Source organism: Notolabrus celidotus, chromosome 16 (genome assembly GCF_009762535.1).
Source record: "Notolabrus celidotus isolate fNotCel1 chromosome 16, fNotCel1.pri, whole genome shotgun sequence".
NCBI classification, from domain to species: Eukaryota; Metazoa; Chordata; class Actinopteri; order Labriformes; family Labridae; genus Notolabrus; species Notolabrus celidotus.
In genome coordinates this window covers 12,039,776-12,066,827 of record NC_048287.1, presented here as the reverse complement: position 1 = coordinate 12,066,827, position 27,052 = coordinate 12,039,776, and the positions used below count along the sequence as shown (strand labels likewise).

At 41.4% G+C, this 27,052-nt stretch overlaps 2 protein-coding genes across 2 annotated transcripts in view; one reads left to right on the top strand and one right to left on the bottom strand.

Moving 5' to 3' along the window:
• col9a2 (procollagen, type IX, alpha 2) overlaps nt 1–27,052 on the bottom strand; it is a 191,754-nt gene that overhangs the window by 31,532 nt on the left and 133,170 nt on the right. Inside the window, exon 6 of the mRNA XM_034705240.1 lies at nt 12,082–12,173. The gene's annotated coding sequence lies outside the window, so the exon portion shown is untranslated. The remainder of the gene's footprint in view (nt 1–12,081; nt 12,174–27,052) is intronic.
• The window catches only part of angpt2b (angiopoietin 2b), a 29,576-nt gene continuing 23,750 nt past the window's right edge, over nt 21,227–27,052 (top strand). The window contains exons 1-2 of the mRNA XM_034705241.1: nt 21,227–21,279; nt 22,133–22,722. Of these exons, the coding sequence (XP_034561132.1) occupies nt 22,402–22,722 (321 nt within the window). The 5' untranslated portion in view covers nt 21,227–21,279; nt 22,133–22,401. The remainder of the gene's footprint in view (nt 21,280–22,132; nt 22,723–27,052) is intronic.

Below are 27,052 nucleotides of genomic sequence, written 5' to 3'. Positions count from 1 at the left end.
TTGAAGACATGTCAGTCAACTCTGCCAATGGCTTACAGTCTCCATTAGGCAACAATAAGGACAAATAGCTCTAATTTAGCCATCTGGACCTGCTATATCTACTCCTAAGTGTTTGGTCCAACTTATAAATGAGAAATTATTACTTTGTAGTGCTTGAGATAAAATTCTGCTGACAACTAGGGCCGCAGTTGGAAGCCGTCATACCGAAATATAACATATAGTGTTTCAAACATAAAAGCACCAATCCACACACATTTGCTGACACACACGCCACCTGATTAAATATATAAATTTACCTAATTCAGACTTCCCATGTGTTGCAACAGACCCAGTGCTGACATTGTCTGGCACTTAATTTCTAAGTAGAGAGCTTGAATACCAGATAGAACCACCGTTCCCAGAGCAACACACAACTGTACACACAAACACACACAAGGAAAGTCAGACTCTTTGAGAAATACCAGATGCTACAAGGCCGGCTCAATATCAAACAGTATGTAGGTCTGGGTTCTGACTTTTCCTGCGGTTTAAGCTAATGAAAGCTAAAAATGCTTTCGACAAATCGAGATAGGGGTGAGTTCAGACAAAATGTTTTAAATTTCACACTTGGTGCACTATCAAAAATACTTTGTTTTGTATTACTGAGAGGAAAGAAACAAAAAGAGATATGTTGAGACGCAAACAGGGTTGGATGTTTCCCTTTAGGCCCCTTTGAGAAGAACTTTTTGAGCCAAGGATGAACATATGGCTTGCTGCATCTCCTCTGTTTTCTGTTTCTATACTCACAGGTTCCTATGAAACAGACCAGCTGTGTCATTCCAATCACCCCTTCCTCCTGGTCTTGTTCAAACGCAACCCTTGAGATCGTCATCCCATCCTGTGGACTAATCTGGTATGATAAGACATGCCAGTTTGAAGTTTTAACCCCAGCTTTGTGTCCCTTTAAAACTAACTTCTTCCTCCTGTGGACTCGGTGAACTCCATTCCTACTCTTCATTTGCGTTATCTCTGACTGTTCCCTCTCTTCTGTCTCCTGTCTGGCTCCATCCATCTCTTTATCTTCCACTCATTCACTCATTGTCGTTCCTCCCTTTTCTCCCAATAACACACAACCTTCAGAGTTCTTGCACCGTACATTTGTCACTGACATTTTGGTGAGTGTTGCTGTAGCTTTTCCTCTCATACTGCATGGTTGATTGAAACCCTCTGTGGCCAGTGATCCATATTGCTGACAACATTTTACTTTAACACCTCCACTGGTATTAATACTTCCTCCATGTAAAGACCTGTTTGACCTGGCATGTAGCACTGTAGGTTTCTGGGTCAGTGGACTACAGTCGTGTTTTGAATCAAATGTCAAGATTAATGTTCAGCAAACTTTTGAAACAAAGAATATGTTTAGATTTTTTCCCATTTATTCAATTTGACCAAGTCAACCAGGCTTGTTGCAAAGTGTAGTTTTGTCAAAAGTAGGTGGTATAGGCCACATTTTCAATTCAAGCTACAATCCACGGTTCCCTAACCGTCAAATTCCACCGGATCTGTCCCGGTTCGTCTCCCATCTAAAAATTTAGATAAGTCCCCAGAAATGTAATTATATTTAGTAAGTTTAACTTTAGTGACTCATCAGTGATCATAGCCATGTTACAAATTCCAAGTGGACAAAAAGTAGCTTGTTATGCGAGTATCTGAAAAGAAGCAAGGAAGACAAAAAAGCAGCTGCAGCAGAAGACTCACTGACCAGCTAGCTAGCTTACCATTACTGCAGTAGAAGCCACACACATGCAAATAATGTTGCAGGAGATAGCAGATGAAAGTGACGTATTCTGCCTGCACCCAAAAAAAAATGTTACTCACCAGTTTGGGATTTTTTTTTAAATTTTACACTGGATTTTGGGTTTTGTGGGGACGACCTTTAATGCAGAACCACATGCTGATGAGGACAGTGAGTTCTTATTTAACCATAAGTTTTTATCATGGGGCTGATGATGTAGATAAAGCAAAAGCTTGAACATCATTGGACATGGTTGATGGCATTTAATTATGTAAATGTCCTTTATCAGTAAATATTTTAAAGTAATGTGTCACTCCACCCTTATAAAGACATAACTCAAATTGATTACATTATTTTCTAAGTTTTCCATAAATATTGAAATAATATTGTTAATTTTTCTACGCTAAAAATGTATAGCTCAAATATAGAATGACTATGATTACATGATAATTGGCAATAACGTTGACTCAAACACTGTCACTGTCAAAATTAACCCATGTCATTAATTACAAATAAACAAGATTACACGTAAATGAAGCACTTGTGGGAAAAGTGTTTTAGTACCAAACAATCTAAGTAACCAGCTGTCTATTGGATTGAAGGTGGGTCTGCTAATGGGCATACCTTTGATCTGTTTTTAGTAACATACTCAGGTGCATTTAAAGACAAGCTTTTAGGGCTTACCATCTTCAGATATTATATGCAGCATATATCCTTGCAGCTTGACAGTTGGTTAATGTATCTTCTGCACTTATAACTTTTTTTTTTTTTTTAAAGATAGGCTTCATATCTCCGCCTCAGTTGTTGGATAACTTGTCCTACTTTTGTGCAACTCAGCCCCCTGGCACTGTAGTGGTGAGTGACGGCTGGCCTCAGTCATGAGGGGTAAACTTGCTTTGCAGATACATGGCCTTGACTCTTGGAATAAATACTGACATTTAATAATTAAATACAGAATACAGAATACGGATTTCAGGGACAAAAAACCTGCCTTCTATTTCAGTCATTACGGTGTAACTTGGGGGTACACAGTTTGTCATTATAACATTTCAGTATACTTGTTTATCTTATACAACAGACATACCTTCATTATATATTTGTTACACTGGATGAAGTTTGTATTGAAGAACAAGAGAATGATGGTCTTTTATCAAAGCCTCTAAAAGTAATAGCTGTTTTCAGAGGTAAAGAGTTGAATATGTCCCTGATCTGACAAAAGGAGAATTGGTTACGGAACAAAAATAGTTTCACATGCTGAATGCATGAAGTTTAAGACTAAAGCCAATCAATTTCCAATCAGCGACGATACACTCCAAAGAGAGTTAATTATATGTTTGAAAGAGAAGCCAATGACGATTACGTGGCACAAGTTACTATAATGAGTTTCCAACATGAGACAAATTTACGTGAGACTAATTGTATGTTTCAGCCTAGAATTATATGCTGCTCTGGGACATTTTGTACTTCTCAGTTCTTCACGTAACATCAAATGCAAATTGACCCAGTAACAACCTAGGACCCAGAAATTGAATCCCAACGCAGTGCTAGAAATGGTGCTGTTCATGAATGTCTAAACAGGCCAATGTTGTGTTTTTAATATCGTTTGGAACTTATATGACGTCAAGGCCACTTTTCCAGAGCTATCATTGGAGCTAGGGACCGTGCAATGAGCAAATGAGAAAAAACAAACACTCACACCGAAAGGCACATGGCCCATTTTCTGAGTTGTAGCAGTCCTGAGTAGTGATCATTATTAGAAGGATCTCGAGCCTCCTTCATCACCATCAATCTGTTTAAGTGAATTCTCTCTCCCCGTTTCTCCATCACTACCTCTTTTTCTCCACACATTTTATCTACCTCCAGGTCATATCAGCATATCTCTCCTCAGCTCACTCCTACTTTTGAGTTTACCTTTTACTTTTCGTTTACTACCACTTATCTGCATGCTTTTTTCCAGCATTTTCTTCACCCTCATTTCCATTTCTTTCCACTCCTCTTTTAACTCTTTGCTCCATCTCTTTCAGTCATGTGCGTTTCTCTCCCATCTCCCCTCACCTTTCTCCCCCTTGATGAAACTGCTTCGTGACTAAGTGAGCCTCGCAAAGATGGATAGCCTTATGGGAATGGATGAAGCTTTGAAACCACAATTCACTGGAACATTATGTTCTGAAAACTTCGGCAAGATCCACTTTAGAAAGTCCTGTTTGTGCATTTGTGTCGGATTGTAAGGTTAACAATGTTTAAGGGCAAGAATGGATTGTGTTCTACATGTTTATTTATGAGAATGTTGTCTCAGCTGTGTCAGAATCCTTTTTCAAAGTTTCATATACAAGCTTTAATCCACATGTCTTTAAAAAAAATTAAAATTACCTGTTCCTAATAGAGTGAAAGCCAAAGCTAAGTGGATATAATGAAGATGCTTTATCTTGGCAAATCAGGAACTTGCTTTCTTCTGTTATGCCTTTTTATATTTGTATTTGACATAGAGTGATATCTGTTTTGTTTTTGGTCTTTTGGCTCTTACAATCTGAATATGAGCACAGAATATTACAAGAATAAAGCTGTGGTATTGGCGGTTTAAAGTTGTAATATTCCAGAAAAAAAGTTAGCAATTTATGCTCAGGTTAGCCTCTATGCTATTTTGAAGGGACAAATCAGAAGAGAAGCCTGCAGCAACTTGAACTAAAGCAAACTGCCTGCATTAAAATGAGGACTGTGATGCATCTTGTGAATTTATACTTTAATATAAATTTCCTAAAAACTGAATATTTCATCTTTTAGTGCATCAGAATCTTGTACAATAAACTTGGTCTGTTATAAAGACAGGCAGCCTGTATTCATTTTTCTTCGGCTCTTGATTTTTACTACACAAGATGATCCATGTTCCTCATTTTATTGCAGGTGGCTGGCTGCACTTCTGAAATCACCCGATGTGTTGCGTTAGCCTAGATTAACCATAGCCTGTAATAACAACTTGTCTCAGAAAGTAACAACTTTTTTTTTGCAATGTTTAGACTTTAATCTTGTATTCTTAATGTTTTTTTTCTTCCTTAATGTAGCCCTAATCCTCCGTCGTTTCTCCCTCCTGGCTGTGTCCGTGGTCGAAAAGTATTTATTTCAATCAAACAGCATCTTGATATAAGCAGAAGGTTGTAAAAGTTAAGCTGACTAGCAATAATGATTACTGTCATTGTATCCTTTGATTGTAGGCATGTAGGTGTAGTTAAAAAGCATATTTAAGGAATTATTTTTTGCAATGTTTGTCATCGTCAAAATACATCGCAATGAAGTAATTGGTAGTAAGGTTGCCAACCAGCCTGAAATAGCCGGGACATCCTTCGAAAACTAAACTAGTCTGTTCCCAGCAGTACATCCCTTGTCCCATGTAGTGAGGTTAATTCTCTTTAATTACTCGACAACACTTTTTCTGACACAGCCAGTAGCCCAACCTGCACTGATCACATCCATCAAGTGACATTTATTATCTAATCCCAGCCTTCGTCACATACATCATACCAACAGTGTCAAAAGAGCCTGACATTGCTGAAGTAAGCTTGGTTCATGGAGGGTTGGTTTAGCTTGCTTTAACTATAGACAAACCAATAAAACAGAAAAGACCTTGCAGCTAGAGCAAACCATGGGAAGCAAAGAAGAAACAGATTAAGCTAGTCAGTGACAACTCATCGAAAGCCTTCTGCCCTGTTTGTCGACTGCCGTTTTTAATAAGCCACAAAGGTGAGCATGACCTAACACAATACACGGTGACAGAGATACACGATAAGGACACGCTGGCAAAAGGTGCAAGCTATATCTTTAACAACAGGTGACATAGGTAAGGTTACACAATCATTTACGGTGACAGTTTTCACAAAGACACACACAAGCATGTCCTCATTAATGAAAGCAAACCATCTGGAAAGTCCATACAATAATGAGAACTAATCAGTGACCATGTTACCACTGTAAGATCTGAGGGCCAGGGGCCTTAAAAGCATGTGTATATGCCCACACAAACTCATACACAGGTTACGCATACATACAGCAAAACACACTCAAAGGATACCCCCTGGGCTGAAAAATCGCAAAGTGGAAAACTGCACCCATGTGCTGGTGTCAGGAAAAGGAAACTGACTACTGAGTGTGTGAGGGGTCAGAGGTCATGTTCCATATGAAGCCTAATGTAAGTACTGACATTCAAAGCTACATGTAGCCAGCTCAAGAATGTTGACAAGCTTTTTTTTCAAACATACCAGGCGTTAATAGCTGTATCATGTTACAAAGCAGGGACACATGTGCCCACACGGCATGCAGACACTGCAGCCACCTTAAAAATATTTCCACTGACTCAAAGCAAACAGTTTACTTACAGCCAAGTATACATTTTTCATTGGCTTGGAAAGTAGCAACAGTTGGGTTATGGTGCACCAGGGCGGACTTCCTGATCCTCAACACACAACAAAGGCAATGTGAGAACAGCTGGGGGAAAGCAGCTGCTTTCAATATGTGCTTCATCCATAAAACGCTTTGTATTACCTAATCTCACTGCAAAACAAGAGTGGTGCCTCCTAACCATGTGCAACCACTCGTTCCCTCACGTACTGCAAGTTAGGGAATCACATATGAGGCACATTACAGGTCTTTATAGATGAATCACATGTGGAGCCACTGAAAAGCTTGCTAACTGAGGGGGTTGGTTGGAAACAGACATGTTGAAGGAGCAAAGGTGACATGAACAGTGATTGCATGAAGCAGATTATTTACTAATGGCGTACAGTTTGGCCTCTGTTGTAACTTTTGATATATGTGCATTAGCTTATTCACAACCTCAACAAACATCACAAGCAATTCTATCAAATTCTGCACATTGCATTGGGCAGGAAGCAAAGGCAGCCCTGGAAAAACACACCACATCACATTCTTCATCTGCCTATTTCTCTCATTAATTAATCCCAGGCTTTGAATAGGTTCTCGTGGTGTTTAACAAGCACCAGCTTGCTATGAATAATGCTCTCTGGGCTATGAAATAGGCAGCTCTCACACTGCAGACTCTCATGTGTTGCAGAAGGGTAGAGTAGATGGTGAAATTTTTAAAGGGGAAAGTGTCAGAGAGTAAAGTTTGGTTGTTTTCCATTCGATAGAAGAGCACTGAAGTGGCATGGTGAAGGTCAATGAGAAACAGACATAGATCTGGACCTGCCTTGCTTGATGTTTCTCTAATTATGAGGGCTCTTAAGTTGTCTTTAGAGAGTGTCTGAACACACTAAGAGCGCCATCTCTCTCTATCTACTTTTTGGAGTCTGTTAAGTGCTCATTTGTCAACACCAATATATTTTCTTTCCACACAAGCCTCAACCAATTTCACACCAGTATATTACATTTTTTAATTGCTGCAAAGGTGGATTATATGGTGCGTAAAAGGTTTGCCTTGCCAGAACAGAAATTCCCTCTTCGGACGAGATTGGTTGCTTTGGTAAGCGGGTCATGGGAGGTAAAAGCTATTTCGGAAAGAAGAACACCAGCCGTTTTATTTGTTTAGTCTCCATGGACATGAATGCGTACCACTAAATACACAATCAAAAAGGGTCCGTGGGTGAATAACCCTCCATTGCATTAAGATTCAGTCTACAACTCTGATAGCTCTTTGAGCTACAGCTCTTAGTAAGTTCTGGACCTGTCAGCTTTTGATTATGTCATTTTCAAGCATCTTTGCCCCAGTGAATTTGCCCACAAGGGAGGTAAACACATAGGGGGTTTGATGTAGTGGCCCTGAAAGTCTTTAATGAGTAGGGACTCTAGCAGGACTCGTCTCAGTCTTTGGTTTGTCAGATGCGGTTCATTCCAGTTCATTTTATTTTCAGTTCAAATTAGTGGAGCTAAACTTTGTTTTCTCAACAGAACAGCTCCCCTGGGTGTCTGTTGCCTGGATCCCTTGTTCTACCAGAAACAGAGAGAGCGGAGGCAGTAGAGCTAACATCATCATCATTGTTATCATTAACATTAACCCACTGCAAACAGCAACCGGCTAACACGAGCTGGATACTTCTCACATTTCTCTCATTCACCAGTCTGAGCAGAAAGATCTTAAACAAATGTGAGTGACAGCCTGGGTAGCTTAGAGTGGATGAGGGTGTTAAGTGTTTCGGATGGGCCTTTAACGGACAAACTTTTAAGGGAAATTTGGGGCGGTCTGCTCTCTCTCCTTGGTGTTTTCCCTTGGTCTAGGAGGAAGGTTTAGATTGCAGTGCGGAGTGAAGAGTCCCTCTGCGTGAGGCTACACTTGGGTTCAGAATAGTGAACATTTCAGCTAGTTGGGCTTCAAATAGTAAAATAAAATATTGATGTCATAATACTTCCCCTTCTTGGTCCTATTTATTAAAAACTGACTTTTTTAATCCTCTTGTTTTTGACACTTTCACAGCAATTCTCTCAGAGGAATGGGTTGGGTGACAAGTGGTTCATATGAGGAAGAAACCCAGTCGCTCAACCAAGACTGGAGGGAGGGGAGGCATAATGTCACCTTCAAACCCAGCAGACAGATTGATTCAGGGCCTTCAGGGAGCCGCGGGAAATACCTTGGCCTGACAGGAGACACTAAACCAAACAACAGGCACTCCCCTGGGAGAGCGCTTAACTGCAACGCACGATGAATTACGAGCCCTGGGCAATTTCTTTTTACACCATACTTTGTTTTATATGGCATAAAATGTGTTTATCTTTGAAATGTACATTTCAATAAACAAAGCACTTAACCTCATATATGAGATGTTTCCTTTGAATTCCTGGGACAAATCTAAGGATAGCGTGGCGCACTGACTTGAAAATTTATCAACACAGGTTTTTTAGTGTAACACACGATTCATCACTTTGAAGCTTTTTAAGTTTATACTATGTTTTTATGATCATGATACATTTGTTATACAGTGTAACTATATCTTCTATCCTGCACTATATCACACTTTCAATGTATGGGAAATAAGATGAAGTGTATGCAAACGGCCCTGTCAGGATTTACTGAGATACAGCTGTGTTAACTGCTATAACCACTATGATGACACGTCCATTCACATGAAGCACAGTGTGCTAATATTAAGCAGCTGAATGATTACTTAATTCAAGTTTTTAGTTTGGATTGATGTATGCTAGCATTGGCTGGTCGGCACTAAACAAACCTTAGCATAGGCTTTATGAACTGCCATGAAGCTTTTAAGTATTTGGTCGTAAACAATATAATCTGAATAACGGAAACTTTGATCCAATGAAAGGTTAAAGAATAACATAAATAAATTAATCCTGAGGAGGACAATCATGTCTGTGCAAAATTTCATCACAACCATACAGTGGTTATAGAGATACAGTATATTTGAGAATAATTGACCAGTATTGCCATCTTAAACTTTAACTTAATACTGGGGCATAATGAAAATCTCTTGAATTCATCCTCACGCCAGAACTGATAATGGTACCACATTTCATGTCAGTCCATTCAGCCATCGTCAAGATCTTTGTCATTACAAAGATGGGGCCACACACTGTTGCTAGGTCATTTGGGGTGTGGTCTAATTACCTAAGAAGTGGAAAGTTGCCGATAGGATTCAAGTTACTTACGAGTTGACCGTGTTCAAGTTAGTTGAAAACAAATGGGAACGTGGTTTAGCCATTAGCTCCTCTTGTTGTTGTTAGCATTGTAAGCTAGTAACTGGCCATACCAACATACTACGTGATGGTTTAGGTGCAAATGCAACATGACAACACCTCCACAAATCGAACTTGCATGATACCATCGGTGTGGTTGATTTAATCACCCAAAACAAGACCAAATTGCAAATAAACAGTATTAAAGTTACATTTATATCAATGTTGATACAGCGAGCAGCCATCTTGGATTTCAAGCTTGGGGTCACACTGTACCCCACTGGCATCTTGTAATTTCTGAATTCCCAGGACATCAATGAGTCCACACAACATTGGCATCAATATTTAAGCATGACTGACCAACTTATCGTCCAAAACTTTCACCACAGTGGAGTGGAGGATCACAAAAGTCTACAGGATTTATCTTTTTGACAACTTTAGTTTTATTTACAAATGTGTATGGTGATCCATTGAGTATTCGCCAAGGAGAATGTCAAACATTTTCTTGAGGAACGTTTGAGGGATCGTTCAAGACAAAAGGCTTAATCCTCTGGGGAGCATGACTGTCAACACAAAATGTCCAGACAATCTGTCTGGTAGTTGTTGAGGATATTCAGAACTAGTTTTGGACTGACTAATGGACCATCATTTCCAACCATAAAGTCACACATGAATTTGTGAAATATGTGAGAAGGAGAACAAAAATCTGTTTGGGAGTTTTTGCCACATGTATCCCAAAGCTTACATGCATTCACTGATATATATTATGTGACATACTACAAGAAGTTTCCTGGAATGGGGAATAAGCCTAGTTTATGCGATGATATTTGTTTTATGAAAGAATACTGGATTGAAGTCAAACTCCTCTCAGCATACAACGAAGACTACTTTTCACTTTAGCTCACACCAGTTGCGTAACTGAAAGCAGACTCTGTTTAATATTAAATATTTACTCTTGTGCTGTGATTTAATACAGGAAAAAGTCCAATGTTACAAAGTTTATTTCTCGAAACACAACAGAACTTACGCTGTTTGATTGTTTAAGACATCTCTATAAATAATCAATCTGATACACAGCTCTTTAACGTGACTCGCTTCGGTTGCCACTTGGTTTATTTCAGGCGGTTCTGTCTTCTGCCAAAAAGATCTGATCCTATCTTCCTCCGCGGTCTGTCTTTAGATAAAAAAACTGGGTGCAATAAAATGTGAAAGTGCTCTTTTTATTCTCCAGAAAGGGGCCACAAGGGGAACACTGTTCAGAGTTCTCCCTTTGGATATTGCAGTGTCAGTGAGTTTGCGCGAGATCATTACTTAGTCATGTTCTGTTACCCAATGCACTTGCTACATCCATCTTTTATTTCACTTCTTAAATGTCTCGTATGTAAATATATTTTACATATTAAAACAGCAGCATACTTGTGTTCATGTATAAGTCATATCAGTGAGAAAGCATGTTTTTAATGGTTATAATGTGTCGTTTGTATCCAAGTCTTTCGCAGTTGTGGGCCTGAACTGATCTTAAACTGTCATCTGATTGTTATCCATGGCAAGAGCACATACTGCAGGGAATTCTGTCCTCCTTGAACAGTAGTTGGAAGTAATTTAATTTAATCAGCATACAACTCAATTTGATGGCTGACCAAAATCTAAAGGAAAACATGCTCAAAATGAAACAAAACAATGCAATAGTTCCAAGCTCAAGTAAAACAGTCTTTATTATTCTTGTTTTCCCAAAGAGAGAATCCCACACTGACAGCTCTGCTTGTGAAATCTGCACTGTAACTTGTGCAATGAAATTTATTCCCTATTCAGGATCAATCGGCTGTGCTGTGGGGCAATGCGGGTGCTGTACTGTATATACAGAGCATGACTGATCAGGATGGATATGACCATATGCATATTGCCTATAGATTGCCATCATTGCTATGGTGAGTGATGGGGCCACACACTGGGGTTTAAAGCTGCTGGGTCATTAAGCATCTACACAACAGTGGCAGTGTGGAATGCTCATCATGCTTTGCAGATAAGGGCTGAAGCTCTACAGTGCATGAAAAATATATCCAATGTTTACATGGAAAGTAGCCAACAGAAAAAAAAGCACTGAAAACTGAAGAAAAATGTTGAATTTGAAAGTCTAATACTGGTTTGTTCCTCTTAGGGAGTATTGATCACAGGAAGCAAACAAACAGGCCTCATTTCGGACGTGCGACAAGGCAACTTCCTCGACTTGCTTCCCTTGGAGGGTTTTTATTTGGCTTTGTTTGAGTCAGTGGTATTTGATCACTGTCACAAGAGAATATTCAATGAAACAGGATGTATTAGAAGTAAGTTTGGTGCCCTGCTATGACAACGTCCATTCAGAGTTTGATTAAGTGGTCAATCTAAGCTGTAGTGTGGATTGAATCTTTTAGAGCATTGAGGGAGATAAAGGCTGGAGGGCATTCATGATGCATTAGAAAATGGTAGTGATATCAATAAAACAAACAGTGTGCTGATGAAATAAATGGGAAATGATGAAGTGGCAGGTTTGGCCTCAAGGCATAGAAAGAGTGGAAAAGAAACACAACAACGAGTTGGTGCCAGGTGGAATCAGGACAACTTCTACTTTTAATTACCTTTGAAAAAAACTGTGAAAAAGTTCTGTATTATACTTGCCAACTGAACCCAACGCTCACCATTATATGGCTCTGTGATGCCAAGAGAAGATGGAGGAAAGTCTTATATCCAGGTAGGCGTGCGGTTCATCTCCTTCAGAAGTCTGGACAAACTAAAACAGAGAACCTAAAGTTAAAAGGTAGAAACACAAATCTATCTTCCTCCTAAAATGTGGCACAAACACAACACAGTGAGTGACAGAGGCGTGTCCAGACCTTTGTGTCTGGGGTGGCCCAACTGGGGCACTAACTTATGAAGGGTGCCCACACCAAAATCATAATTAGCTCATTTAGCTAACAATATTGATGTCAGGGCTACATATGTGCTTGACAAAGAGGAGGTAAATGCCTTGTACCAACATTAACTTGCTGTACAGTGTGTCAAGTGGTACACATGTATAAGAAAGTTTTCCCCTCCTTTGAAAAGTAGAGAAACAGTTGCAGTATAACATTTCACTGTAAGTAAGGGGAAGTCAAATGCATGTTGACTTAAACAAAATACATACAGACGGAGTGACTACAGCTTGACCATTGTTTGGCAAACTTGGAGAGTCAGGTCTGCCAAAAAATATAAGGAAGAGCAAGAAAAAGAGCTAGACTGTGTCAGCAGTTTGTAAAAGAGACATACCAAGTTCCTCACCAAAAGAGAACTCCAAAACCAAGTCATAGTCTGCAACAAAATCCAGTGCTGTATTTACCTCAGGAGGAACTGACATTGACGTGGAGGAAGCACCATATATCGCCACACGCAACAAAATATATCCCTGCATGTGACAACCTGAGAGAATACAAGCACATATATTCTTATCTGTAAAAATCTATCCTCTCATTTTGAAACTATCTTTATCTGTGATCTTTATCATGTTATAAAGTTGCTCTGTGTAGAATAGGTTTCATCGTGTTGTGTGCAGTAGAAAGTGTTGTAAAGTGATTGCAGTGTGGTAAAGACCAATTTACAGTCTGTAAACAGTAATTGAGTAGTAAGCGTGAGCTCAGTTTTGCAACAGGAGTACAGCAGAGGACAATATTTTGTCAAGGGGATAGACAACCAAAAAGAGTCAACCAAGTCTGTGTGATACTAGTTAGTGGATAGAAGACAATAGCAAGTGGACAATACTAAGTGGCCCGACGTTATTGCGATCAGTTTTGCTGGAGAAAATGTGTGTGTACACCCAAAATAAATTGCGCACACAAGTTACCCAATCCTTATGTCTATATTATCTGTGGTTATGTAGACTGTCAAATATCAAGACTAGAGTCTGAGTTTTGCGTCTTGAAATAAGAAATGCTTCCAAGTCAAAGACAAGCACACAAGATTTATATGTATGAAACCTGGGTCATAATAAACAATCCAGAAACAGTAAACAGTTTGCATCAAGTTGCTCTTAACTGTAATCCAAAATTTCCCTATTTACTTGCCTTTCCATATTAGTCCAAATTGTTGTGCAACTGTAACTTAGTCATAACCAGAGCTTAACAACAGTTTTTCAAGTACAGTGTCAATTGTGCTTAGAATTCAGCTGTTAACAGGTTTGCAGTCAAAATCTGACTGAACTGAAGTTGGACAGGGTCAATAGCTTGTAGACACAGATGCTGCAGATTTTTCTGTTAAAAGAGTGACCCTGGTAAATACTGTCCTTCAGCTGAATACATTGCTTGCAAATGCCTTTATTTTTTTTAAAGACCTATCTGATGAGTAGATTTTGACCTTATAATGAAAAACTAAACTAGGATACATTTGCAAGCAATTTTTCTGTGTTTAAGCAGATAACACAATAACCACAAATGTATTTGCAGGGTTCCCACTCTTTTCCAGAGATCATTTTCCAGGACATTTTCATTGATGATCAAGCTGGTATGACAGTCTAAATTTAGTTCCTAATTTAGTTCCTAAATAGTCTAATATGTTCCTCTCAGTGGAAGTCTACATTGAAAGACATGTAGTCTATGTCTATCAATGAAATCATCTCTTCCATACTTAAAAATGTTGGCAAATTGATAATAGAATAATGCAACCACAGATGTACAGCACTTCACTTTATTAGTGTAACAAAGTAACAATGATGGGCAAGATCTCCGCTTTCTCTTTTCTCAAATAATATAAAATGAGCTAAGAAAAAAACAAAAGAGCCTGTAAAGGAATCAGGAAGCTGCCTTATTGAAATAATTAAATAATAATAATGATCAGAGGATCAGTGCTTTAATGACCTAAATAGATCTGAATGACAAAAATGGGCACAAATGTTTCTCAACTCAACTCAGACTCAAAATATACCTGCTTCATCATGATATTCATCCTGCTAAGTGGTCGATATAAAACAAAGCAAATGTCACGTTTTTTTATTTGAGTTACCGTAAACTCTGAAAAAATCTTACCGGTGTAAAGACGCACTCTGTATTTGAAGATCTCTCAGAGATTTAAAAAAAAATGTAAACTGTCTTCCTGCATGGCGATGTCTATTATGATCAGCGATGTCTACAACGTGGAGTTGCTGTGCAGCTGTGTCGCTCTTTTTGTTCCGTTTGTTTTCACTATCGGGAGTTTGCACTCCTACTAGCTAGAGCAGGGGTTCTGAAACTTTTTGGAGCCAGGGACCCCTTACAGGTGAGAAAATTGTCCATGGCCCCCTCATAATTGTAACACAGATTAAGCACATTAGTGATGTGTCATGATCAAAAGCTTTGAGAGTCGATGCTTTATAGTGAATCAGAAGAGCTAGCTCGCATCAAGAATGAGCCGGCTCCCAGTTTTTTCCTTTCCCTGCTTAGCCCTCACAGTGCTCAGCCCCAGCTCTGCTCACAGCAGAACTTTGTTTTGATTGGTCAGCATGGCGGCCATGCGGCCAATCATATGCAAGGATATAGGATACAGGTGATGGAGGGGAGGCTGTGTGTCCTGGCTTCATCTTCAGAGAGAGTCTTCTTGAAGACCGGGCAAATACTCACTGAGAGGATAAATCGGATCAGCCCATCCAAGCTGAGGCAACTCAGTCTGGTTTTGGTTCTGGTACGGTTCTGGTTCGGTTCTGGTTCTGTTCTGGTATGGTTCTGGTTCGGTTCTGTTCTTGTTCGATTCTGGTTCAAGTCTGGTTCGGTTCTGGTACGGTTCTGGTTCGGTTCTGATTCGTTTATGGTTCGGTTCTGGTTCAGGTCTGGTTCGGTTCTGGTTCGGTCCTGGTTTGGTTCTGGTTCAAGTCTGGTTCGGTTCTGTTTTGGTTCTGGTTCGGTTCTGGTTCGGGTCTGGTTCGGTTCTGGTGGGTTCTGGTTCGGTTCTGGTACGGTTCTGGTACCGTTCTGGTTCGGTTCTGGTTCGGGTCAGGTTCGGTTCCGGTTCGTTTCTGGTTCGGTTCTGGTCCGGTTCGGTTTTGGTCCGGTTCGGTTCTGATTCGGTTCTGGTTCAGTTGTGGTAGGGTTCTGGTTCAGTTCTGGTTCGATTTGATTCTGGTTCTGTTTCCATGAGTTTGGTTCCGGTTCTGTATGCTTAAGTTTAGTTCTGGCTCTAAACCTAACCCTAACCCTTATCCTAACGCTAACCCTAACCCTAATCCTAATCCTAACCCTAACCCTAATCCTAATCCTAATCCTAACCCTAATCCTACACCTAACCCCAACCCCAACCCTAATCCTAACCCTAACCCCAACCCTAACCCTAATCCTAACCCTAACCCCAACCCCAATCCTAACCCCAACCCTAATCCTTACCCTAACCCCAACCCCAACCCTAATCCTAACCCTAACCCTAATTCTTATCCTAACCCTAACCCTAACCCCAACCCTAATCCTAATCCTAACCCTAACCCTAACCCTAATCCTAACCCTAACCCCAACCCCAACCCTAACCCTAATCATAACCCTAACCCTAACCCCAACCCTAACCCTAATCCTAACCCTAACCCCAACCCTTACCCTAACCCTAATCATAACCCTAACCCTAATCCTAATCCTAACCCTAATCCTAACCCTAAACCCAACCCTAACCCTAACCCTAATCCTAACCCTAACCCTAATCCTAACCCTAATCATAACCCTAACCCTAACCCTAATACTAACCCTAACCCTAATCCTAACCCTAAACCCAACCCTAACCCTAATCCTAACCCTAACCCTAATCCTAACCCTAACCCTAATCATAACCCTAACCCTAATCCTAACCCTAATCATAACCCTAACCCTAATCATAACCCCAACCCTAACTCTAATCATAACCCTAACCCTAACCCCAACCCTAATCACAACCCCAACCCTTACCCCAACCCTAACCCTAAACCTAACCCTAACCCTAACCCCAACCCTAACCCTAATCATAACCCCAACCCTAACCCTAATCACAGCCCTAACCCATCCCTAATCCTAACCCTAATCCTAACCCTAACCCTAATCCTAACCCCAACCCTAACCCTAACCCTAATCCTAACCCTAACCCTAACCCTAACCCTAATCCTAACCCTAATCCTAACCCTAACCCTAACCCTAACCCTAACCCTAATCCTAACCCTAATCCTAACCCTAATCCTAATCCTAACCCTAATCCTAACCCCAACCCTAACCCTAACCCTAATCCTAACCCTAACCCTAATCATAACCCTAACCCTAACCCCAACCCTAACCCTAACCCTAATCCTAACCCTAACCCCAACCCTAACCCTAATCCTAACCCTAACCCTAATCCTAACCCTAATCATAACCCTAACCCTAACCCTAATCATAACCCTAACCCTAATCCTAACCCTTATCCTAACCCCAACCCCAACCCTAATCCTAACCCTAACCCTAACCCTAATCATAACCCTAACCCTAACCCCAACCCTAACCCTAACCCTAATCCTAACCCTAACCCCAACCCCAACCCTAACCCTAACCCTAATCCTAACCCCAATCCTAACCCCAACCCTAACCCTAATCCTAACCCTAACCCTAATCATAACCCTAACCCTAATCCTAATCCTAACCCTAACCCTAATCATAACCCTAATCATAACCCTAACCCTAACCCTAACCCTAATCCTAATCCTAACCCTAACCCTAATCCTAACCCTAACCCTAATCCTAATCCTAACCCTAACCCTAATCCTAACCCTAACCCTAATCCTAACCCCAACCCTAACCCTAACCCTAATCCTAACCCTAACCCTAATCCTAACCCTAACCCTAATCCTAACCCTAACCCTAATCATGACCCTAACCCTAATCCTTCGGTTTTGGTTCGGTTCTGTTCTTGTTCGATTCTGGTTCAAGTCTGGTTCGGTTCTGGTTCAGTTCTGGTACAGTCTGGTTTGGTTCTGGTTCGGTCCTGTTTTGGTTCTGGTTCAAGTCTGGTTCGGTTCTGGTTCGGTTCTGGATCGGTTCTGTTCGGTTCTGGTTCGGGTCTGGTTCGGTTCTGGTGGGTTCTGGTTCAGTTCTGGTACGGTTCTGGTTCGGGTCTGGTTCGGTTCTGGTTCGGGTCTGGTTCGGTTCTGGTTCGGTTCTGGTCCGGTTCGGTTCTGGTCCGGTTCGGTTTAGGTCCGGTTCGGTTCTGATTCGGTTCTGGTTCAGTTGTGGTAGGGTTCTGGTTCGGTTCTGGTTCGATTTGATTCTGGTTCTGTTTCCATGAGTTTGGTTCTGGTTCTGTATGCTTTAGTTTAGTTCTGGCTCTAAACCTAACCCTAACCCTAATCCTAATGCTAACCCTAACCCTAATCCTAACCCTAACCCTAACCCTAATCCTAACCCTAAACCCAACCCTAACCCCAACCCTAACCCTAACCCTAATCCTAACCCTAACCCCAACCCTAATCCTAACCCTAACCCTAACCCCAACCCTTACCCTAACCCTAATCATAATCCTAACCGTAACCCCAACCCTAATCCTAATCCTAACCCTAACCCTAAACCCAACCCTAACCCTAACCCTAATCCTAACCCTAACCCTAACCCTAACCCTAATCCTAACCCTAACCCTACTCATAACCCTAACCCCAACCCTAACCCTAATCCTAACCCTAATCCTAACCCTAACCCTAATCCTAACCCTAATCCTAACCCCAACCCTAACCCTAATCCTAACCCTAACCCTAATCCTAACCCTAACCCTAATCATAACCCTAACCCTAACCCTAATCCTAACCCTAATAACAACCCTAACCCTAATCACAACCCTAACCCTAATCACAACCCTAATCATAACCCTAACCCTAATCACAACCCTAACCCTAATCATAAACCCAACCCTAATCACAGCCCTAACCCTAACCCCAACCCTAATTACAACCCTAACCCTAACCCTAATCACAGCCCTAACCCTAACCCTAATCACAACCCTAACCCTAATCACAACCCTAACCCTAACCATAACCCTAATCACAACCCTAACCCTAATCACAACCATAACCCTAATCACAACCCTAATCCTAACCATAACCCTAACCCCAACCCTAACCCCAACCCTAATCACAACCCTAACCCTAACCCTAATCACAACCCTAACCCTAACCCTAATCACAACCCTAACCCTAATCATAACCCTAATCACAACCCTAACCCTAACCCTAATCATAACCCTAACTCTAACCCCAACCCTAATCACAACCCTAACCCTAATCATAACCCTAATCACAACCCTAACCCTAATCACAGCCCTTACCCTAACCCCAACCCTAATCACAGCCCTAACCCTAACCCTAATCACAACCCTAACCCTAATCACAACCCTAACCCTAACCCTAACCCTAATCACAACCCCTATCATCACCCTAACCCTAATCACAACCCTAACCCTAACCCTAACCCTAATCCTAACCCTAACCCTAATCCTAACCCCAACCCTAACCCTAACCCTAATCCTAACCCTAACCCTAATCCTAACCCTAACCCTAACCCTAATCCTAACCCTAACCCTAATCATGACCCTAACCCTAATCCTTCGGTTTTGGTTCGGTTCTTTTCTTGTTCGATTCTGGTTCAAGTCTGGTTCGGTTCTGGTTCAGTTCTGGTACAGTCTGGTTTGGTTCTGGTTCGGTCCTGTTTTGGTTCTAGTTCGGTTCTGGATCGGTTCTGGTTCGGTTCTGGTTCGGGTCTGGTTCGGTTCTGGTGGGTTCTGGTTCGCTTCTGGTACGGTTCTGGTTCGGGTCTGGTTCGGTTCTGGTTCGGGTCAGGTTCGGTTCTGGTTCGTTTCTGGTTCGGTTCTGGTCCGGTTCGGTTCTGGTCCGGTTCGGTTTAGGTCCGGTTCGGTTCTGATTCGGTTCTGATTCGGTTCTGGTTCAGTTGTGGTAGGGTTCTGGTTCGGTTCTGGTTCGATTTGATTCTGGTTCTGTTTCCATGAGTTTGGTTCTGGTTCTGTATGCTTTAGTTTAGTTCTGGCTCTAAACCTAACCCTAACCCTAATCCTAATGCTAACCCTAACCCTAATCCTAACCCTAACCCTAACCCTAATCCTAACCCTAAACCCAACCCTAACCCTAACCCCAACCCTAACCCTAACCCTAATCCTAACCCTAACCCCAACCCTAATCCTAACCCTAACCCTAACCCCAACCCTTACCCTAACCCTAATCATAATCCTAACCGTAACCCCAACCCTAATCCTAATCCTAACCCTAACCCTAAACCCAACCCTAACCCTAACCCTAATCCTAATCCTAACCCTAACCCTAACCCTAATCCTAACCCTAACCCTACTCATAACCCTAACCCCAACCCTAACCCTAATCCTAACCCTAATCCTTACCATTACCCTAATCCTAACCTTAACCCCAACCCTAACCCTAACCCCAACCCTAACCCTAATCCTAACCCTAACCCTAATCCTAACCCCAACCCTAACCCTAATCCTAACCCTAACCCTAATCCTAACCCTAACCCTAATCATAACCCTAACCCTAACCCTAATCCTAACCCTAACCCTAATCACAACCCTAACCCTAATCACAACCCTAACCCTAATCACAACCCTAATCATAACCCTAACCCTAATCACAACCCTAACCCTAATCATAAACCCAACCCTAATCACAGCCCTAACCCTAACCCCAACCCTAATTACAACCCTAACCCTAACCCTAATCACAGCCCTAACCCTAACCCTAATCACAACCCTAACCCTAATCACAACCCTAACCCTAATCACAACCCTAACCCTAACCCTAACCCTAATCACAACCCTAACCCTAACCCTAACCCTAACCCTAATCAAATCCCTAACCCTAATCATAACCCTAGGATCAGGGTGAGAATGATTTTGTAACAGAATAAATGCACACAACTGGGCAAGTATAAGACTTCTCATATAAACACTGTACGTAAAAGGGGTTTCAACACACAAACCATTAGTTTTTGCAAAGTTAAGGTAAAATATATTGCTACAAAAGATCCTAAATTAAGAGCCGTTCAGGAGTTGAAAGAGCCGGCTCTTCTTTGGGGGCCGAGTCAAAAGAGCCGGCTCTCTGAAAAGAGCCCAACTTCCCATCACTAAAGAATATGCTTACTACCATTTTCACTCTTAGTTGCCCTTGGAACTATTTGTATTGTAAAACATATCAATGTAAATACTTCAGACCTGTACCATAGTGATAAACAGATAACACTTCAATTTGAATCAAGTAAATACCACTTGTATACTTTAAAACAGAGGGTCATGTCATTCCTTGTGGACTCAACATGACAGCATTTATACTTTTCAAGTAATTGATCTTAAACGCTTTCAGAAAATTAACAGTAGCAAGACTCACATATCCCTTCGAGCCACCAAATGGTATCATAACAATGGTGTATGCTGTTTTGTAATGACACAGCACAATTTTATAATTTATTAGAAATTTATTCAAATTATTTCACAGACCCCCACGATATGGTTCGCAGACCCCCACTTTGAGAACAACTGAGCTAGAGTACAGTAATTGAGCCAAATGTACCATAAAACATAAACAATATACCCCCGTTTTCTGTGAATGCATGATTATGAAGTGAAGGAGAAAAGATGTGAAAAAAGTTGCGCAGTGTCGCTGTCTTTTCCAGCACAGCGTGCACTCAACTTTCAATGAATGGGGATGTGTTTTGTTAATAGGGTCAGGTCGAACGCAGCCATGTTGGAATAATTTTCCAGGACTATATGTGATTTTCCAAGACATTTTACTTTTTCTCCCATTTTCCAGATGTTTTCCAGTACTGGAAAACTGGTCAACTGTTTTCCAGGTTTTCCAGGACGCGTGGGAACCCTGATTTGGCCTAAAGTCACCTGAAAACAGGGTAACACTTCACACCGACACAGTGGTTGCTATGTAACAGTTATTATTCTTTAGAATTCTGTAGTACTTGAGTCCTTGGATGAAATATTGATTCTGATAAATTATATTTTGATGCTTGAAACCGTTTCGTTTCAGTGTTTTAAGCTTGTCTGTATGAATGCAAAAACACTGCTACCATTGCTTAAATGCAAGCACATATTTTTTGATGATGTAGGCTGTACACAGTTCTACAATAAAATATACAAAACTTATGGTTGAATTCATATTTTTTCTTCCAGGACATTTAACTGTACCTAGATTTTTTTACTTTGAATTCCACAGTAAGGAAGAAAGACAGAGAGACTATCTGTAGACAGAAAAAGAGAGAGAACAGGAGGGAGAAAAAAAAAGAGTAGAAGTTCCTTGTTGTTGCTCATGTGAACAGCGTGGTCGTGTGTTTTTTTTTTGCTTCCTCAACCCCTCCGAACAGCAGGACCAGAGGAGGGAGAGAGAAAGTGAAAGAGGGAAGGCTGGTTGAGTGATTATGTTCTAAGGAGGTGCATGTGCGTATGTGTGGAGAGGTACGCCACTCGCTTTCTCTCTCTCCAGTTGGAGAGCGTTACTACTTCAGCCAACATCCTGAAGCGGGCCACTCTAAACTCCACTCCACCCCTCCTGTTCCCTCTTCTCCTCACCAAACGCATGGAGTCCAGCAGCTTGACAAGAAGGCAGTGAGGAAGACAACTTCTGAAAAAAGAGATAAATGGTGGAAGGGAAATCAACTGTTGGCTTCCTGGATTGAGCTGCATGTGCTGACTGAGTCTTGGAGTTACAATAAGAGGCAATTCCTTTTTTTCCTGTCTGTGTGTGAACAGCAGGAGCTGGGATTGGGCTGAGGAAAACTTCTGGATGCAACTGTGAAGAGGAGGAAAAGCCAAAAGAGGAGAAGAGAAAGTGATACAGCAGAGACAGGAGCAGCAGGAGTTGGACAGAGGGGATAGGAGGAAGGAAAAGTCTGAGTGTTGATGGACAACTGAACAAGAGGCAGAAAAGAAGAGAAACAAAGGGAACACTCACCTGACCCACCTCTCTGCTCCCCAGGTGGAGCAACCTCCCTCTCCCCCTCCCCTTCCTCCCCCCTATAATGGGCCGCCTGCTGGCCCTGACCCTCGCCTACCTGGCCTACCACCTGTTGGCCACCGCAATTGCCTCAGAGCGCCAGCAGCACCGTGTGCAGCACGGCCCCTGCAGCTACACCTTCATCCTCCCTGAGGTGGAACACTGCAATCCTTTGCAGAACTTTCAGGTTACTAACACTCTCCAGAGGGACTCCCCACCTGAGGCTGATCAAAACACAAGCCAACCCAAGCCGGGGAAGGCCCAGAAGGAGAGGCCTTCCTGGCAGGAGAGGAAGTTGGAAAATCTGGAGAATGCCATGGAGAATAACACCCAGTGGCTGCAGAAGGTAAGGGCTCTAAATGCTAACTATATAACTATTTTTGCTGATTTATACTTACTATTTCGACAGTACCTTTTGGCTGAAACAGTCTTGTTCTTTCTTTTTTTAAACATTGTTTTTAGGCCGTAAAAAAGCTGAAAATGTAGCCCGTATAAGGATGTCCACAAAGTACAGTATCTGGTGACATCTGTTTACAGGCTGTCATTTTTGATAAGTTCAGTGCTTAGCTGGGATTTCCTGGATACTTATTGTATGCATATCTGGCTCCATGACTACACATCTTGTATGACTGTATGTGTCTGTATTTAAGACCACTGGGATGCCAGAAACTCCCTGTTGCATGCAAGAGCGGGAAGACAAGATGAAATAAGTTTTGCTAATATCAGTCGGTGCCAAATATGTCTCACACAGTTAAACCTGCTAAATTAATACTTTCGCCCCCACAGGCTACAACATGCAGGAACTTCGTCTTTATTTAAAACACGCTCTGGACCAAACTCAGCATGCATACAAATATACCATGTTTTGCTTGGTGAATAGAAAAAATGTTTATCTGCTGGAGACACATTTCAGCATGCCGTCTCCGAGCTGATGGCCTTTGCAGTTCCATTTAGCCTGGATTATGGGTAAAATGAAATGATGCGATTAAAAGTGGCTTTACAATAGTGTTTTCCTTGCTAAGGTCATCAGGGCACAGAATCAGTGTTGGGCCATTGTCTGGGACAGACTGACTGACATGCCAGCCCTCTCCACCCGTCTCTCTATTCTTGTCTGCATCACTGACAGAATATTTATGGTACACACTAATCCTCAGGCCGATTATGAGGGCTTCTGTGGAGTGTTAAGCTTGGCTGACTGAGAGAAAACATGTTGATTTTATTTCAGGATTTGAAAATAGGGTGTAATGAATGCCAAAGCTCTTCCTGTGCTCCTGTCACTTCCCACTTTCGCTCTCACTCACCACAAAATTGTCCGTGTTTCCTCTCCTTCCTCCAGCCTGCCTTTTCTTTTGACACCCTGTTCCTCTCTATCCATCTCCTTTACTTATATCTGGACCGTTCCACTCCCCCCGGGATGATGAATGAGTTTCAACTCACACCCTGACTTGGCGACCATCAGATCTCGAACTCTTTACCTATCTTGCTCACGCTCTCTTGGAAACACACATGCAACACACACGACAACACACATGACAACACACATGACAACCCCCCCCCCCCCCCCCACACACACACACACACACATACCAAATCCCCTGTGCGCTCTCTGTCTGATGCTCAGTCTATGAACTGGAGACCTTGCTTCCAGGGAAAGCGTCCCATGAGGCCACACTGTATGTGTATGTGTGCTTGAGAGATAGAGCGTGAAAGAAATAGTGTGCACACACTTTACCTTGTGCGTGCATTATATAATTCATAAGCAAGGTTTGCACAGCATATGCTAAACTGAGGAAAACAAAAAGCATCCCATGTTGCACATATCTTGAGCGTATTCAGTGGTCTCTTTTTCACTCTCTCTCTCTCTCTCTCCTCTAGAGTTTGATATGAGTGGTCTTGAAGGAGATAAATCCTCTCCATGTACAGAAAAAAAGCTCTGCTGACACATATCTTGCTCTGCTGCCAAATTTCCTCCACACAACGTCTGGAATGAACACAACCTTTCAGCAAGTTACCCCCTCAGGCCACAGTGATGCATAAATGATCGCACTGTAGGTGGGACTTCCACATAAACATAGCAGGACCCAAGAGAACTTTCTAAAAAGTCCACGAGGGCATACTGACCCTTGACTGCAGATGGTAAAGCCCTTTCAGCACCTTCTGAAACTCATTCAGCCTATTTGCATACATTCAGGGAGAAATTGGTGATATGTGTTCAGGAAAGCTTGAGGCAAGTGTCTGTGTGTGTGTGTGTGTGAAACTTTAGACAATCTCACTTTAAGTTCCCCAGGGACGGTATGACTCTTGCCATGATCCTTCCACCCAAAACCTTTGAAAGAAAACACACACCCCCACACAAAAAACACAGGATCACACACTAATCCAACATGTTCCGCTGAGGAATCTTCAAGTAGGCGAGAGCAACAGAGCTGTATTAATGTTCCAGATTCCTTCTTTAGTGTTTCCAAGAAGGAACTTGTGTTTGTTTTCTTTTGTTCTAGCCCCCCATTTAGTTCCTCTTGCTTCTGCTGCCCTGAGGGGTTGGCAGAAGGGATGTGTGCATGCTTTTCTTAGGGACTTTTAAGAGCCTCTGCAGATTATGCTAATGCAGAAATATTGCATGGAGATCAAGGTGGTTAGGTGACCCTCTGTGACTGGACTCCTGGCTCTGTTATATTTCATTAAGACGATACTAAGACACACACACAATATTCATAATATCTGATTTATCGCCATTACCTTTTATTGCCTTAAAAATACACCCTTCGTCATATATCAAATTCTTGAAGTATGGCCCCTGACCAGAAGACATCTTAAGGGGTTGGTTTTTCCAAATTATTAAAACGCAATAGGTGACATCATGTCACCACAGCTTTAGTTTAATCTAATATCACATCCTCTACAGTGATACATGTTGTTATAGGACACTGTGCTTAAGCATTGGACATTCCACAGAGTCTAACAGATAACTAACAGATATAAGTTTTACCCAAGTGCAAACCACCAGTGTTGAAAAATTGAAGATAATGGAGGGGTGAAAAAAAGCCTGTAGTTTCTTGGGGGTCCACTTTTAATTGGCTGAAAAAGCCAAGGAATCACCATCTGATCCCGTGTTTCAATGCTAATTAAATGTGTTGAAAGCCTGGTTCAAAAACAGTTCTGATCTATGTAGCTCATTTCTTTATTGAGTCATCCGGTGCAAGGGTAGTCATTTTTAAAAAGCATATGTTAAAGGTGCAGTGTATTCAGTGGAACAGACTTGGTAGAAATGGAATGGAATATTCATTAGTGTGCTTAGAGTGTTAAGTGTATAATCATCTAATGTGTGAAAATAATTTTGTTTTTGGTAACGTAGAATAAGTTTTATATTTACATAAATATTCCCATTTATTTAAACTCTACCTTTAAGAAAATCTATTCGGTAGAAGTTATCATACATTTGCATAATTTGGGTCAAAGCTGAGTCGCCGTTTCCCAGAAGGCTCTTAGCCCGCCTCAGCTCCACCTCTATTGGTTGACAGAAAGTTAGGTTGAGTCAACATTTCCAAGATGGCTACGGTCATAGTTGAGCTTCAAATTATTTCCTGAGAACCCATTAGGTGACGTCACTCACACATCTCTGTTTTTTTTTTTTTTACAGTCTACACTTTTACCATGTCAACAATTGGTGTCCCTTTAGCATGTTAAAATTTGCAAATTGCCACAAATTTCATAATCGTGATGGCATTGAAGGAAGGTCAGTGGATCACCTAGGTCTTTAGGATGAATCATCTTGGAACCATGAATACCTGTACAAATATTTTTCCCAATCGACTACTTGCTGGTCAGATATTTACCTTGGCTAAGTGATAGCTCTGACTTGTGAGTGGCCCTAGATGAAATGTCAGGTTTTAGAAGCATGATAAGATATCCTCTGAGGATCATGAACAAACTTTCGACAATTTTCATTGGAACTATTTATTCACACAAAATAGTTTAGATGAAAATTGCCCACAATGGGATGTGTAAATTATTCAGCGCAAGCTGCCGATTGTCTTAAACACTGTTGGGACTTCCTGCGTGGTTAGACAACATGGGGAGTAACTGGGGACATGTTTCTTTTTAATTTTAGTAAAATTACCCTTAAATTCAAGACTGCATTTTCTCCAGTGATAAGTGGATTAACCTTATGTAGCACCAACACATGGATCAGGTCACCTTCTTCATGGGAACATAATAATTACTTCCTTACAATCATAGCTATCCTGATTAGCCTCAGTCCATCATTGTCACTTGCCAAAAGATATGTTCCCTCTCTTCTCTGTAATTGTAACCAAGAACAAATGTGTCTATTGGCTCCATAATTAAGATATCAAGTGATACAAGTCCGGTAATTTTCTCAGCACTCATCCCTACTTTATTCCTCTTAGACCAAAACAAAACAGAAATAAACTACATCCTAAATGTGATTTAGTGCAGCATGTGACAGAGCTGCTATCAATTAAAATGGCAGATGGAGTGGATCAAGACCTCTGGATTGAGCTGTATCACAGAAGGCTGTAATAGGAACTCTGTGGACAGGCAGCTGATAGGGGCTTCAATACATGAGGCTGATTAGGATGCAGGGATCTTTGGTTCTTCCTCTGGAGTTGAAGGCTTTAATCCGCTTGGTAATCTCTTTATAACCTACACAATGGATG